General features: G+C 41.0%; 1 protein-coding gene across 1 annotated transcript in view; it reads left to right on the top strand.

The window, feature by feature from the left end:
• The window catches only part of GARRE1 (granule associated Rac and RHOG effector 1), a 98414-nt gene that overhangs the window by 58953 nt on the left and 21874 nt on the right, over positions 1 to 17587 (top strand). Inside the window, exons 3-7 of the mRNA XM_067470950.1 lie at positions 5929 to 6135; positions 8676 to 8816; positions 11699 to 11794; positions 13456 to 13617; positions 13829 to 13987. Coding sequence (XP_067327051.1) covers positions 5929 to 6135; positions 8676 to 8816; positions 11699 to 11794; positions 13456 to 13617; positions 13829 to 13987 — 765 coding nt within the window. The remainder of the gene's footprint in view (positions 1 to 5928; positions 6136 to 8675; positions 8817 to 11698; positions 11795 to 13455; positions 13618 to 13828; positions 13988 to 17587) is intronic.

Below are 17587 nucleotides of genomic sequence, written 5' to 3'. Positions count from 1 at the left end.
TTTGGGCCGAATTTGCTCTTGTCTTTGATTTCTAGCATCTTTAGGGATAGCCAATTTATTACTATAAGTTTTGGGCCGAATTGGAAGTTGCATATTATACTATAGCATTGCATTGTAATATTATTAGTAATACTACATGTAATATAAAATATATAATTGTAATATTGTGTTATTATTAGTAGCACTATATTATATTTAATTAATGGCTTATGTATTTTATGTATTTTAATGGTTTGATGGTTTCTTTAATGGTTATTATATCAGTTGTTCATGTAACGGCATCAAATTGCTGCCTCTGTAAGCCATCCTGAGCCCCCCTTTTGGGGTTGAGAAGAGATGGGATATAAATACCAGAAATAAATAATATTATATTATAGTATATTACCTTCGTGACCACATCTCTCTCCACGTACCAACCCAGGCCCTTCGATCTTTGGGGGAGGACCTCCTGTCACCTTTACCAATCTCACAAGCTTATCTTGTGGGTACAAGGGAGAGAGCCTTCTCCTCGGTAGCTCCCCGACTTTGGAACTCTTTACCTGGAGAGATCAGGAAAGCCCCTTCACTAGAAACATTTAAAAAGAACCTTAAAACCTGGCTCTTCCGCTGCACCTTTGGTGAGTAGGTGCACTGCACACCATGACATTTTGCACCCCTCAACGTTTTTCTGCTACTGGAGCTTGCGCCCCCCAAATGGGAAGTTCAACCTCATAGAGGTTTTTATGAGTTCCCCGTAAATGTCTTGCTCCTATTTTATCTCATTACAGTTTTTAAATTGTTTTATCCGGTACATGTGGCCTTGCCCACTGTTATCGCTATCGTGATGTTGTTTATTATAATGTTATTTTATAACTGCTTTCACTGTTCTACAAATTTTCAGTTTTTCTCAGTTGCAGAAATGAAGTGTGCCGTTTCTTAATAAATTTAACATGCTGAATTCAAATATAATAATTAAATGTGTTAATTGGCTCTGGTTTTTATGCAACAACTATTTCAATTTTCTCCACAATAGGTAATTCGTTAATATTATAATGCGCCTAACCTTACTGCATGTATATAAACCGTGAATATTTACTAAATTTTAGTCAAATTATATTGCCAATAGTTTATACATGAGAAATATTTATTTAATTAATCTATTGTTTATGTTTGTGCAGCAAGAAACTCTATTCGTAGGCCTAATGCAGTTGAAAAGCCTGAAAGTTGAAGTGTCGCTTTAATTGTGACTTTAGTTTCTATCCTGTTTGCTTCTCTTGACTTTTCTTTTGTATTCAAGGAAAGGATTCCCTCTTACAATGCTCCAGCAGGAGTCTGACAGCATTGACGGAGTCCATTGGCCTTGATATCTTTTTTCCAGAGTGCTTTATTGACACACGTGCGAGGCATAACTACAGTCAAAAGAACAATGTAAAACCATGTTTAACGATACTGTCTCAGTCTTCAACTGACTGACCCTCACCGTTCAAAAGTCTGGCCTTATAGAGGGCTTTCTGGCTTTTGCACACGGCACTAATACTGGGTCATCAAACTTTCTAGAATATTCTAGAATCTTCCATAGTGTAAGTCGCAACATGCATTTTTTTCAACCATCACGTGATTGCTTATATCATAAAAACTAGAGCCAATATACATTTTTAAATGTCATTTTCGTTTTTAGCACCCCAAAATAATAAAAGAACAACTATTTTCAGGCTCGCAACTTTTTCTCCGTTGAACAGTGTTATTAATGTATTCTGATGTTGTTGTTGTTTGTTGTTTATGCTTTGATTTTATTGCTGTAATGTGTTGTCTGGGCTTGGCCCCATGTAAGCCTCTCTGAGTCCCCATTAGGGAGATGGTGGCGGGGTATAAATAAAGTTTATTATTATACAGTTGTAATGTATTTTAAAGACACAAGGTTTAAAAAGGTTTAAAAAGACCCTGGCATTCTGTTAAATGTCCTTTATTTATTTATTTATTTATTTATTTATTTATTTATTTATTACTGTGCTTATATACCGCCGTTTCTCAGCCTAAATCGGCGACTCAACGCGGTTTACAACACAACGACAAGCAGCAATATTCCATTAAAAAGCATAAAAACACATACAAAATACACGATATTATTGGGCCACCAATAATAATCCAATGCATCTCTTAATTGTAGTCGCAATCCAATTTCGTCGTCTGTGATTAACCAATCCTTGTTCATCAGTTTCGTTGCACCAGATTAATCGAATGCTTGTTTAAACATCCATGTCCTTTGACCAGTATCTGGCCACTTGGAGTGCCTCTGGTGTCACTGTGAGAAGGTCCTCCCTTGTGCATGTGGCAGGGCTCAGGGTGCATTCTAATAGGTGGTCTGTGGTTTGCTATTTTCCACACTCACGTGTTGTGGACTCCACTTTGTGGCCCCATTTCTTAAGGTTGGCTCTGCATCTCGTGGTGCCAGAGCGCAATCTGTTCAGCGCCTTCCAAGTTGCCCCGTCTTCTGTGTGCCCAGGGGGGAGCCTCTCATTTGGTATCAGCCATGGATTGAGGTTCTGGGTTTGAGCCTGCCACTTTTGGACTCTCGTTTGCTGGGGTGTTCCAACGAGTGTCTCTGTAGATCTAAGAAAACTATGTCTTGATTTAAGTCGTTGACGTGCTGGCTGATACCCAAACAGGGGATGAGCTGGAGATGTCTCTGCCTTGGTCCTTTCACTATTGGCTGCTACTTCCCGACGGATGTCAGGTGGTGCAATACCAGCTAAACAGTGCAATTTCTCCAGTGGTGTGGGGCGCAGGCACCCTGTGATAATGCGGCATGTCTCATTAAGAGCCACATCCACAGTTTTAGCGTGGTGAGATGTGTTCCACACTGGGCATGCATACTCAGCAGCAGAGTAGCATAGCGCAAGGGCAGATGTCTTCACTGTGTCTGGTTGTGATCCCCAGGTTGTGCCAGTCAGCTTTCGTATGATATGGTTTCTAGCGCCCACTTTTTGCTTGATGTTCAGGCAGTGCTTCTTGTAGGTCAGAGCACGGTCCAGAGTGACTCCCAGGTCTTTGGGTGCGCTGCAATGCTCCAGTGGGATTCCTTCTCAGGTAATAATCCTCAGAGCTCGGGATGCTTGTCTTTTCTTAAGGTGAAAGGCGCATGTCTGTGTTTTAGATGGATTAGGGATCAGCTGGTTTCCCCTGTAGTAGGCAGTGAGAGCACCCAGAGCTTTGGAGAGCTTCTGTTCAACCATCTCAAAGCTCCCTGCTTGGGTGGTGATGGCACGATCATCAGCATAGATGAAACTCTCTGTCCCTTCTGGCAGTGGCTGGCCATTTGTGTAGATGTTGAACATGGATGGAGCAAGCATGCTCCCCTGAGGCAGGCCCTTCTTCTGTTTCCGCCATCTGCTTCTCTGGCCCTGGAACTCAACAAAAAAGCTCCTGTTTTGTAGGTTTCCTATGAGGCGGGTGAGGTGGTCGTCCTTTGTGATATTATACATTTTTCTCAGGAGGAGGCCTGATAGGATGACTTCTTCTCTAAACGCTTCCCCCAAAGCAAGGGTCTCTCCCTATTTGTGTGTGTAGCCGTGCCTTCGGAGCTTTTCCCTGTCATTTCAGAGAAGCGTCCCTCAATCTGGATAAACAGACGCTGGGCAGGAATCCCAAAGGGAGCGTTCCCGTTGTGTTTGTCCAGAAGGATGTCTGAGAAGGGCACTGCTGCTTCACGTCTCGCTCAAAATACTCCTGAAAGCAAGGAAAGCGCCTTTGGAGAGGCCCGTCCTCCTCGGCATCCCTCCCCTGTTGGGTTTAAACTTTGTACAAATAAGGGAAATGATTTAATCTGAAAGGAATGCCAAGAGCCTGGGACGGCGGCGGAGGGGAAGGTTGCCACCAGCAGCTCTGCTCTGGAAGGGCGTTTTGGTGTTGCTCCTCTCATGCATTCACTTAGGAAGTGGAAGGATCGGACATTTGCAAACAGTTGAGCATTGGAAAGGAGCCGCATGGCTGCCAATGTGTATTTCGGTTCAGTTCGGTTATGGCAGAATCCTTGTCGTGCTGCTTTTTTGGTAAAGAGGTGCTGGAAATCCCATTTGAGCAGATGATGATAATCATAATCATGTGTTTTTATTTATTCCCTGCCTCTCCTTACAACTCAAGGAGGGACACAACATGCTTCTAGTATGTATTGTCGAAGGCTTTTGCAGCCGCAATCACTGGGACGTTGTGTGGTTTTCAAGCTGTATGACCTATGTGTTCTAGCAGCATTTTCTCCTGATATTTATTATTTATTATTAATTTACTAGCCGTCCCCTGCCACACGTTGCTGTGGCCCAGTCTGTGTATATGTGTTTTGTGTGTTTATATATTTGTGTATATATGTGTGTGTGTGTTTGTGTGTGTATATATATATGTGTGTATGTGTGTTTATGTGTGTGTGTGTTTATATGTGTACATGCATATTGTGTATATGTGTGTGCTTGTCTATATGCATATTGGTATTAATATGTGCGTATGTATGTGTATATGTATATGTGTGTGCATGTGTATATGTATATGTGTGTGCATGTGTATATGTATGTGTGTGTATATTTGTGTTGTTTGTGTGTGCTTGTCTATAGGCATATTTGCATGTATATGTGTGTATGTATGGGTATATGTATATGTGTGTGCATGTGTATATATATATGTTTGTGTGTGTATATTTGTGTTGTTTGTGTGTGCTTGTCTATAGGCATATTTGCATGTATATGTGTGTATGTATGGGTATATGTATATGTGTGTGCATGTGTATATATATATATATATATGTATGTGTGCATGTGTATATGCATATGTATGTGTGTGTATATTTGTGTTGTTTGTGTGTGCTTGTCTAAATGCTTATTTGCGTGTACATGTGTGTATGTAAGGGTACATGTATATGTGTGTGCATGTGTATACATATATATGTATGTGTGCATGTGTATATGTGTGTGTGTATATTTGTGTGTGTTTGTGCATATATATATATATGTGTGTGTGTGTGTGTATGTATGAATGTGTGCATGTGTATATATATATGAGTGTATGTGTATATGTATATATTGTGTATTTTTGGGGTTTTAAGTCTGTTCCGCTGGTGTTTTGTGTGTGTGTGTGTGGGTTTAGGAGTGATGGTCACTCATTGGTCTGTTAGGGGTATAGTGTCCAAATTTGGTGTCAATTTGTCCAGTGGTTTTTGAGTACTGTTAATCCCACAAACGAACATTACATTTTTATTTATATAGATTTACAGTATTTCTGTCCCGCCTTTCTCAGTCCGAAGACGACTCAAGGCGGCTTACATATTTACACTAATTTGATGCCACGACAGTCATAAAACACAATTAATAAAAACATTTAGCACAACGTAATAAAAATCCATACAAAAAACCCATTAAAATATATAATCAGCAGTATCTTCCTGTTAAATTCATTTTTCCAGTAGCATCGTCTAGCCGTTCCATGTTTACTCTTTCATAGTTCCATGTTTATCTCTTACACTGCATTTCCAAAACCTTGTTCAAAGAGCTGGAAAAAAGTCAGGAGGGAGGGGGCCGATCTAACATCCCTAAGGTGGGAGTGCCACAGCCAAGGGGCCACCACTGAGAAGGCCCTGTCTCTTGTCCCCGCCAAGCGCGCCTGCTAAAAAGAGCCTCCCCAAACAATCTTAATTTCCATTTAAGAACCATTTAGGGCTTTATAGGCTAAAGCCAGCATTCTGATATGCCAGTACCCACAGATGCAGGCAAAACATCAGGAGAAAATGCTTCTAGAACACAATGGACATACAGCCTGGAAACCACACCATACCTCAGAGTTCCAGTACATTTATGTGGACCCAACAAGAGCCTAGGACCCTAAAATGTTCAGCTGTGAAGATGGCCAAATGGAAGGTGAGCAACCCTTTAATCGTGACTGACGGTTGTTTCCCTGTTTGCTTGCCAGGTGCTCGGACGCTGCTTCTTGACCGTGATGCAGGTCCATTTCCAGTTCCTGTCCCAAGCCCTGCAGAAGGTCCAGCCGGTGGCCCATTCCTGCTTCGCGGAAGCCGTCGCCCAGGAAAGGAAGCCCTCCAGTGGGACACAGGCCACCGGAACCGGCCCCACAACCGAGCCCGAGGAGGCCGTGCGCTCCTGGAGGAGGGCGGCCGAGGTGGGTCACCTCGCCAGTGGGTTAAGCCCCGTCCCAGCCGCAGCAGAGCCACTCGACCAAGCCCACACTCGGGGAACACTCACTGAGCCCATGCATCCCCTTGGGGTGGAGGGAGGGCCACCTCTGCAGCCTCTAAAAATCCCCAGGAATAGAATCAGAGAGTTGGAAGGGTCATCCAGTCCAACCCCCCTTCTGCCATGCAAGAAAAGCACAATAATAATAATAATAATAATAATAATAATAAGTGTCCGATGGGTGATCCAATACAACTGCCAGCAGTGTCTGCTGTGGACTCATCTTGTTGTGTTTCTAATAATAATAATAATAATTGTCCAACGTGTGATCCAATACAACAGCCAGCAGAGTGCCTGCTGTGGACTCATCTTGTTGTGTTTCAAATAATAATAATAATAATAATAATAATAATAATAATTGTCTGACGTGTGATCCAATTCAACAGTCAGCAGAGTGTCTGCTGTGGACTCATCTTGTTGTGTTTCAAATAATAATAATAATAATGATGATGATGATTGTCCGACGTGTGATCCAATATAATAGCTAGCAGAATGTCTGCTGTGGACTCATCTTGTTGTGTTTCTAATAATAATAATAATAAAAATAATAATTGTCTGACATGTGATCCAATATAATAGCTAGCAGAGTGTCTGCTGTGGACTCATCTTGTTGTGCTTCAAATAATAATAATAATAATAATAATAATAATAATAATTGTCCGACGTGTGATCCAATTCAACAGCCAGCAGAGTGTTTGCTGTGGACTCATCTTGTTGTGTTTCTAATAATAATAATAATAATAATGACAATAACAACAACAATAATACAGACCTAGACACTTGGGAAGTGTCTGATGTGTGATCCAATATAACAGCCAGCAGAGTGTCTGCTGTGAACTCATCTTGTTGTGTTTCAAATAATAATAATAATAATAATAATAATAATAATAATAATAATAATAATAATAGATACATCACACAGTCCTAGACGCTTGGGAAGTGTTCAAAGAAATCCAGCATATAGATCTCATTTGCTGTGACATACTGTGTTTTTGTGTCAGTAAAATAATAGTAGTAGTAGTAGTAGTAGTAGTAATAATAATAAGATCGATCTGCAAAAACTCTGGCACAAGCCAGTCAGGGTGGTCCCAGTGGTGATTGGCACACTGGGTGCAGTGCCTCAAGACCTTGGCCTGCACTTAAACACAATCAGCACTGACAAAATTACCATCTGTCAGCTGCAAAAGGTCACCCTACTGGGATCTGCACACATTATTTGCTGATACATCACACAGTCCTAGACACTTGGGAAGTGTCCGATGTGTGATCTAATTCAACAGCCGGCAGAGTGACCTTGTTTGCTGTGTACTAACCTTTTTGTGTTTCAAATAATAATAATAATCACCCTGATGGCGCATCACAGTTGTGTCAGTTGTTGGAAGTACAGTAGAGTCTCGCTTATCCTACCTTTGCTCATCCAACATTCTGCATTATCCAACACAGTCTGCCTCCCACCCAGATCCACAGCTGTTTCAATACTGTGCAATGTTTTGATGCTAAATTCGTAAATACAGTAATTGCTACATAATGCTGCTGTGTACTGAACTGCTTTTTCTGTCAATTTGTTGTAAAACATAATATTTTGGTGCTTAATTTGTGTTGCAACCCAGAGAAGGAAACGAGACCATAAGATAACAATCCACCACACTTGACTGTGAGAAAAAAATCCCTTTTTATTGATGAAAAATGGTTACAAAATAGAAGAAAATGCAAAGTCAAAAAGCCACAGTAAAATTCAGCAGTCAACTAGATCCAAAATCCAAAAGCAACACTGTAAAAACCTGGAACCTGTTAGCAATTCACTAACTGTACTTGGAGCACTAGAAGCCTCTTGGGATGTAGGCCACGGGAAACGGGAAATCTGCCAAGGTAATGCCTCAGTCTAAATGATGCCTGATCTAACAAGACAACCTGGCGAGAGGCACTTAAAACTGAAGAAGCAGTTTCGTGACACGCCTCCAGGCTTTGAAGCCTGTGTTGCCTTCTCCCTTAATTTGCTTGACCTTCGCAGACTCTGCGATTCACTCCTGTTTTTCCAAATCTGTCCTTTTCTATCCTCATTAAGGAAGCCACGTGCTAACTCCTCTGAAAAGCTATCACCGCTTGGCTCTGCAACATTCTCATCAGAATGTGTAGTTTCACTTTCCAAGCCACTGACCTCAGAATCAACATTTTCATTACCATCAGGGAAAAATACATTTTCATTAGCATCAGGAAATACAATCAGAGAATTAGGTTCAGGTTCAGCAATCAGAGAATCAGGTTCAGGTTCACACGCAGGCTGAACCCCAACAATTTGTAAAATCATAAAGTAATTTGACATTTAATAGGGTTTTCCCTAATCTCTTGAGTATTATCCAACATTTTTGCTTATCCAACGCCCTGCCGGCCTCTTTATGTTGGCTAAGCGAGACTCTGCTGTATGACTGTTTCATACCTGCTGCGTTTTGTGCCTTGTGTCCGAAGGCCACGTCACGACTGCGGGAAAGAGGCTGCGACGGCTGCTTGGCCGGCCTTGAGGTCCAGCAACTCTTCTGCTCCCAGAGCGTGGCCATCCCTGAGCACCAGCTGAAGGAACTCAACTTGAAAATAGACAGCACTCTGCAGGTGAGTGACCGATGGGGTTGTCTCTGCTTGGATGGAAACATTGATTATTATTGTTATTATTATCATCATTATCATTACCATTATTATTAGGTAAAGGTAAAGATTTTCCCCTCTGACTCTGGGACTCTAGTGCTCATCTCCATTTCTAAGCTGAAGAGCCGGTGTTGTCTGTAGACGCCTCCAAGGTCATGTGGCCAGCATAACTACGTGGAGCGCCATTACCATTATTACCATAATTATTATTATTGTCATTGTTATCATTATTGCCATAATTATTATCATTATAATCATTTTTTTCCTGTGTCTGTCCATATATGTTGTATGTTTAAATGGCATTGAATGTTTGCCATGTATATGTGCATTTTTTAAAATAATAATTTTTATTATTTTATCCTGGTTTAATACATTTGTTATACATTTGTTTTACAGCAGATACATATTATTCAATACAAACTAACATACTTTTGGCATCTGGTGTTATTTTTCTGCATTTCCCTAAAATGTTCAGCTGTTAATATTGTTAACAAATAATTATCATTATTAACAATATTTTCTATCCCTCACCGCTGTGCTCCCCCCCCCCCCCCCCCCCCAAGCCACAGCTTTTACATGTCATCTATCCAAAATTTCAATTCTTCTTGTGGAGGTAACTTTCCTTCTTTATTTTTTAATCCTTTTCCAATAAATTTTCTCCATACCTCATCAAAATCACTTTGTTTCCGTATACCTCTTTTAACTTTTAATATACATGTCAGCTTATCATTTATTGCTAGTTTCCATACTTCTTTGTACCACTCCTCTATTTGTATATTCATTTCTTTTTTCCAATTCCTTGCTATGAGCAGTCTTGCTATTGTTAATAAATTTGTTGCCGCTTCTTTATCCTCTTTTTTTCAATTGTTTATTGTCATATAACGATAATAAAGCTATACTAGGACTTCTTTCTATTTTAATATTCATTATATCTTCTATTTCTCTAAATACTTTCCCCCAAAAATTATTTACATATTTACACTGCCACCACATATGTATATATGTTCCTGGTTCTTGACATCCTCTCCAACAATTTTTTATTTATATGTGCTATTTTTACTGGTGGGGGCCCCCGGTGGTGCAGTGGGTTAAAGCACTGAGCTGCTGAGCTTGTTGATCGAAAAGTCGCAGGTTAGATTCCAGGGAGCGGCATGAGCTTCCGCTGTCAGCCCTAGCTTCTGCCAACCTAGCAGTTAAAAAACATGTAAATGTGAGTAGATCAATAGGTACCGCTCCGGCGGGAAGGTAACGGTGCTCCATGCGGTCATGCTGGCCACATGACCTTGGAGGTGTCTACGGACAACGCTGGCTCTTCGGCTTAGAAATGGAGATGAGCACCAGAGTCCCAGAGTCAGACATGACTGGACTTAATGTCAGGGGACTACCTTTACCTTTACTATTCTTACTGGTGTTAGGTATCATTTCCATATTAACTTATAATAATTTTCTTTAACCCGTATTGATAAATTTTTTAGATGTCTTTGTCTCCACAATTGTTACCACTCTATTTCATTTATTTTTATCCCCAAATCAACTTCCCAAACTTCCTTGAGGGTATTATTTTTTGTTTCTCCTTCTTTTATTTCAATTATTATTTTATATATTTTACTAGTTATTCCTTTCAAATTTTCATGCTCTTCTACAGCCCTTCCATTTTGTATTATTTGTTCAAATTGGTTAAGCTTACAATCATTATTAATATTTTCATTATTGCTATAATAATCATCATCATTATTACCATTATCATTATTAACATTATTATTACCATATTATCATTAATATTATAATTTTTATTATTATTATTTTGACACAAAAAACACAGTATGTCACAGCAAATGAGATATATATGCTGGATTCCATATTACGTTTGCTGTGACATACTGTGTTTTTGTGTCAGTAAAATAATATTAATATTAATAATATAAAATAATAATAATATTGTATCAGTAGAATAATAATTATCATTATTTATAATGTCATTATTGTTACCATACTATTTATTTATTTATTTATGATTCAAACTTATATGCCGCCACTCCCCTGGGGCTCGGAGCGGCTTACAAGAACAGCCTAAAATCTAACACAATTTAAAACAATTTAAAAACAACAATATCAAAGATTAAAGGCCTGTTGAAACAGATATATTATTATATTATATTATATTATATTATTATTATTATAATATAATATAATAATATAATTATTATATTATTATCATTATATCATTATAATCATCATCATTCTTATTAGCATAATAATAATAATAATAATTATTATTATTATTATTATCATCAATATTCATGTATTGTCGAAGGCTTTCATGGCTGGAATCACTGGTGTTGCATGGTTTCTGGGCTGTATCATCATCATGATTATGATCAGTATCACCAGTATTATGATCATCATGGTTATTATCAGCATCTTTGCTATTATCATTATTATTATGGTTGTTGTTGTTGTTGTTATCAGCATAGGATAAAAACCAGGAAGCTAACAAGAGCATCTGCTTTCTCTTGGGCTGCTTTGAGATCTCTTTTCACTAGCAAAAAAAAGAGAGAAATATTAAAAAAGAACAATAAATACATATGCAGATCAATACATAAACAAAGCTGTAATCAGTTCAGTATGAGTGAGGAATGCCATGCTATCCATGTCTTGCAAAATGTGAGACTACGTTTGGAGGCTGATTGGGAGAAGAAATGTAGAACCTGTCTTTAAAAAGTCACACAAAGGGATGGGTTCCTTACCCTCCGCTTTGAGAGTCTCAGGGTTTAAGGAGGTAAACGATACGCAGCGCTTCTTGTTTTCCCAGCTGTGTGACGCGGTTGTGTTTCTTTTTTTGAAACCAGGCGTATAAAGTGGCCTTGGAAAGCCTGGGCCACTGTGAATATGCAATGAAAGCCGGCTTCCACTTGAACCCAAAGGCGATCGAAGCGAGCCTCCAGGTGAGTTCTTCCATCAAATTTGTGTATAGAATCATTTGGTTGGAAGAGACCCCAAGGGCCATTTAGTCCAACCCCTTTCTTCCTGTTAGGCAGGAAAAACATGACCAAGGCACCCCTGACAGATGGCCATCCACCGTTCTTCCTCCGTCTCCTGCACGTAGGCCAGATTGCTTCCCTACAAACCTGCCACTTTTCCAGTACTTCCAATACGCATTCTTTCCTTTCCTCTGAGAAAGAAGCAACTGACCCGACTCTTAAGTTCTGTTACAGCTCTGCCACCCTGCAAATACGCACCATACTTTTCCAAAACACACTTCTTCCCTTCCAACCTGAGAAGGAGGCAGACGACAAGACTTCTCCGTTGCCCTGCGAATACACCACCCCTGTCCTTCCCATGGAACAGAGCATACTGGGTGGATCAGACTCCTCTGGTCTGCCACAATGTTGGAATATTAGAGTCTCTTATATAGCCATTTTCTTGCTGATTCTATTCCAAAAATTGAAGAAGCTGCAAATGAGTGACAGGTTGTTTTCAAGCCTGAAACTTGTGACTGCATTTCTGTGTACAAACCCACGCAATCTCTTTGATAATCTGGAGAGGCCTTGCTCTTGCTCCCGCACCCTTCGCAGGCACGATTGGTGGGGATGAGGGAGAGGGCCTTCTCTGTGGTGGCCCCCTGACTCTGGAACTCACTTCCCAAGGATATCAGACAAGTCTTTAGGAGGAGCCTGAAAACATGGCTGTTCCAGTGTGCCTTCTCTGAATAAAGGAAACAATGTCCTGCAAAATGTCATCAGAAGCACTTTAACTACCCGTTGTGTGTTACTGTCTATATGTGAGATATATTATTCATATTGTTTTATTTGCTTATTGCTTTGTTGTTTTTACTGATGTGTTGTTGGGCTTGGCCTCATGTAAGCCGCCCCGAGTCCCCTTGGGGAGATGGTGGCGGGGTATAAATAAATTATTATTATTATTATTATTATTACCATCAGTTCCTGGACAGATGTTGACTTGGCTTCTTTCAGTGATAATTGGTTTTCCTTCTTAAGGAGCACTGTTTGCTTCCTTCCTTGTAAACATGTCCTTACTTAAAAAAGCCTTTGTCTTTGGTAATGCAAACATGTTGTTTCCCACCAAGAGTTCAACAGTTAATCATTTGTCTCCAGTCAGCAGTTCAGCAACTTTTAATTACAATCCAGCAGTGTTATTGTTTTTCAGCCCTCAATATTTTAGAATTGTGTCTTTAATATAATTTCATGCAAACCATAAAGTATTATTATTATTATTATTATTATTATTATTATTATATTATAATTCCCATCAGTTCCTGGGCAGATGTTGACTTGGCTTCTTTCAGTGATAATTGGTTTTCCTTCTTAAGGAGCACTGTTTGCTTCCTTTTAAACGTAAGGAACCTTGTAAACATGTCCCTACTTAAAAGAGCCATTGTCTTTGGTAATGCAAACATGTTGTTTTCCACCAAGAGTTCAACAGTTAATTGTTTGTCTCTGGTCAGCAGTTCAGCAACTTTTAATTACAATCCAGCAGTGTAGTTGTTTTTCAGCCCTCAATATTTTAGAATTGTGTCTTTCATACAATTTCATGCAAACCATACATCCTATTTCATGAGATTCTCCCCACTCGTTTCCCATTGAAGGGCTGCTGCAGCGATGCAGAGGCCCAGCAGGCCGGGCGGAGGCAGACCCCTCCCCAGCCCATCCAGTGCGAGCTGCCCACCGTCCCCATCCAGATTGGGCCCCACTTCTTGAAAGGCATCTCCTTCAACGAGTCGGCGGCCGAGAACCTCAAGCTGAAAACGGTAAAGCTGGGAAAAGAACAACCGTCCCGTCTTGACTCCAATTTTGTCGTATTGTTTTGCAAAGCATTTGAAAACTGCATTAAATATATTATTAGATGTGGGTGAGAGGATGATTGACCACCCCTTTGCAATCATGTTTCTGTTGGAAAGAATCCAGATGTAGACCGTGGCTTTCCTTCTCTATCATTTTTTGCTCTTTTGCCTTTGACAGCACACGATGATCCAGCTGATGAAAGAGGCCGGGTGCCACAACGGGGTGACCCCGCGGGACGACTCCCCCGTGACGGAGGTCCTGAACCAGGTCTGCCCGTCCACGTGGCGTGGAGCCTGCAAGACGGCGGTGCAGCTGCTCTTCGGGCAAGCCGGATTGGTAAGCGGCTGGAGGGATCCGGGTCTGGAAAAGGCCTCGAAAGAGAGACAGGGAAAATCACTGCATTCGGAAGAGCAAACAGCTCTGTGGGACATTTGGGCCTACAATCCCATGCTGCAATGTAGGTGCTGTCATAACCCTTCTGTAACAAAATTTGTAAAATGCTCTGTTCCTGGTTTGGAGAATAGCAGTTTCACAGAGTTCACAGGGGAGCAGCTGATATTCAATAGATTCGCTCTTGGTATTGATCCCCAATCTATACAAATAAAAATATAATGTTCATTTGTGGGATTAACAGAACTCAAAAACCACTGGACGAATTGCTGCCAAATTTGGCCACAAGACACTTACTAACCCAAGGAGTGACCATCACTCAAAATAAGGTGATTTTGTCATTTGGGAGTTGTAGTTGCTAGGATTTATAGTTAACCTACGCATTCTGAACTCCACCAATTATGGAATTGAACCAAACGTGACACAACAGGACTCCCATGACCAACAGAAAACACTGGAAGGGATTTGTGGGCATTGACCTTGAGTTTGGGAGTTGTAGTTCACCTACATCCAGAGAGCACTGTGGACTCAAACAACGATGGATCTGGTCCAAACTTGGCACAAATATTCCATATGCCCAAATATGAACACAGATGGATTTTGGGGGAAATAGACCTTGACATTTGGGAGTTGTAGTTGCTGGGATGTATAGTTCACCTACAATCAAACAGCATTCTGAACCCCACCAATGACAGAATTGGGGCAAACTTCCCACACAGAACCTCAATGACCAACAGGTGGTGCAATACTGGCTAAACAGTATAATTTATCCAGTGGTGTGGGACGTAGGCATCCTGTGATAATGCGTCATGTCTCATTAAGAGCCACGTCCACTGTTTTACAATGGTGAGATGTGTTCTACACTGGGCGTGCATACTCAACAGGAACAAAAATAATGTTATATGGTATTATGTGGTGGCGACTATTATGTGATGAAACATGGTATGTCACAACATCTCATAATTGGTTTGAGGTTTTAACTGTATTGTGGTTCTAAACCAAAATCGTGTTACATGGTATTATGCGGTGGAGACTATTATGGGATGAAACATGGTATGTCACAACATCTCACAATCACTTTGAGTTTTTAACTGTATTGTGGTTCTAAACCAAAATCTTGTTACATGGCATTATGCAGTGGCGACTATTATGTGATGAAACATGGTATGTCACAAGATCACTTTGAGTTTTTAACTGTATTGTGGTTCTCAACCAGCTATGGGCAAACTTGGGCCCTCCAGGTGTTTTGGACTTCAATTCCCACAATTCCTAACAGCCTCAGGCCCCTTCCCTTTCTCCCTCCACCTCTTAAGCGGCGGAGGGAGAAAAGAAAGGCGCCTGAGGCTGCTAGGAATTGTGGGAGTTGAAGTCCAAAACACTTGGAGAAAAGGCCAAAGTTTGCTCATGCCTGCTGTAGATCCACATCTCCACTTGCTTAACCCTTCAGTGGAATGTGCTGTGACCACATGTCCATTAGAACTGTATTTTTTCACACACTGGAGTTACAGGCAATGCATTTCTATCCAAAACAGCATTATGTACCTAATAGGCTTGGGCAATCCATGGTTCTAAATGGTTCTAAAGTACTTACAAAACTAAAGTTCTGGTGGTGAAAATTTCAGAACTCTAACAAAACTCTCAAAATTTCATAATAAATGGCAGTTCCTAATTGGTTCTGTCATTAAAATCACCAATAATGAAATAATAATTAAATTTTGAAAGTTTTGTTAGAGTTCTGAAATTTTCATCACCAGAACTTTAGTTTTGTAAGTACTTTAGAACCATTTAGAACCATGGATTGCCCAAGCCTAGTACCTAACACTATATAACAGTGGGAGTTGAAGTCTAAAACACCTGGAGGGCCCATGTTTGCCCATGGTTGTTCTAAACCATTCTACTCTGCCTTGGACCCCATGTTGGGATCAAGGTGGGAAATCAGGTCACTAATCCTTGGTGGAATCCAGTATCCAAGGAGGGGGGAAATTGTGATTTTGCCAGAGGGAAGAGAGGAGTTCCCAGAGCTCTTGAATTTGCATCCCAGTGGCATCCATTGCTTTGATAGCCATCTGGGTGGGAGACCTGGAGGAAACATCTGCCAAGCGAGAACAATGGCCCTCGAGAGTCACTTCCCGGCTGCGTGTGTGAAACCATCCTTGGCTGTACTTTCCACAGAGTTCAGGTCAAGGAAACATGAGTCAGTGGCGCGTGAGTCAGTCCATTGAGAACACGGGTGGCATAAAACCCAGCCCATTGAATGTCAGAGACCTGGAAAAGGCCAAGCGTCGTTGGATTTAGAGCAGTGGTTCTCAACCTTCCTAATGCCGTGACCCCTTAATACAGTTCCTCATGTGGTGGTGACCCCCAACCATAACTTTATTTTCATGGCTACTTCACAACTGTAATTTCGCTCCTGTTAGGAATCATCGTGTAAATATCCGATACGCAGGATGTATTTTCATTCATTTGGCACAAATACTCAATACGTCCAAATTTGAATACTGGTGGGATTGATTTTGTCATTTGGGAGTTGTAGTTGCTGGGATTTATAGTTCACTTACAATAGCAAAGAGCATTCTGAACTCCACCAATGATGGAACTGAACCAAACTTTGGACACGGAGCTCCCACGGCCAACAGAAAATACTAGAAGGATTTGGTGGGCATTGACCTTGGGTTTTGGAGTTGTAGTTTACCCACATCCAGAGAACACCGATGCATCTAGACCAAGCTTGGCATGAATACTCAATATGCCCAAATGCGGACACTGGTGCAGTTTGGGGAAGATAGACTGTGACATTTGGGAGTTGTAGTTGCTGGGATTTATAGTTCACCTACAATATCAAAGAGCATTCTGAACTCCACCAATGATGGAACTGAACCAAACTTTGGACACGGAGCTTCCACGGCCAACAGAAAATACTAGAAGGATTTGGTGGGCATTGACCTTGGGTTTTGGAGATGTAGTTTACCCACATCCAGAGAACACCGATGCATCTGGACCAAGCTTGGCATGAATACTCAATATGCCCAAATGCGGACACTGGTGCAGTTTGGGGAAGATAGACTGTGACATTTGGGAGTTGTGGTTGCTGGGATTTATAGTTCACTTATAATCAAAGAGCATTCTGAACCCCACCAATGATAGAATTGGGCAAAACTTTGGACACAGAGCTCCCACGGCCAACAGAAAATACTAGAAGGATTTGGTGGGCATTGACCTTGGGTTTTGGAGTTGTAGTTTACCCACATCCAGAAAACACCGAAGCATCTAGACCAAGCTTGGCATGAATACTCAATATGCCCAAATGCGGACACTGGTGCAGTTTGTGGAAGATAGACCTTGACATTTGGGAGTTGTAGTTGCTGGGATTTATAGTTCACCTATAATCAAAGAGCATTCTGAACCCCACCAATGATAGAATTGGGCAAAACTTCCCACACAGAATCCCCACAACCTACAGAAAATACTGTGTTTTCTAATTGTCTTCGGCGACCCCTCTGACACCCCCACGCAACCCCCCCAGGGGTCCTGACCCCCAGGTTGAGA

The sequence above is a fragment of the Anolis sagrei genome, chromosome 8 (genome assembly GCF_037176765.1).
Source record: "Anolis sagrei isolate rAnoSag1 chromosome 8, rAnoSag1.mat, whole genome shotgun sequence".
Classification (NCBI taxonomy): domain Eukaryota; kingdom Metazoa; phylum Chordata; class Lepidosauria; order Squamata; family Dactyloidae; genus Anolis; species Anolis sagrei.
The sequence above is the reverse complement of the archived record's forward strand: the minus strand, read 5'-3'. Positions and strand labels throughout refer to the sequence as shown.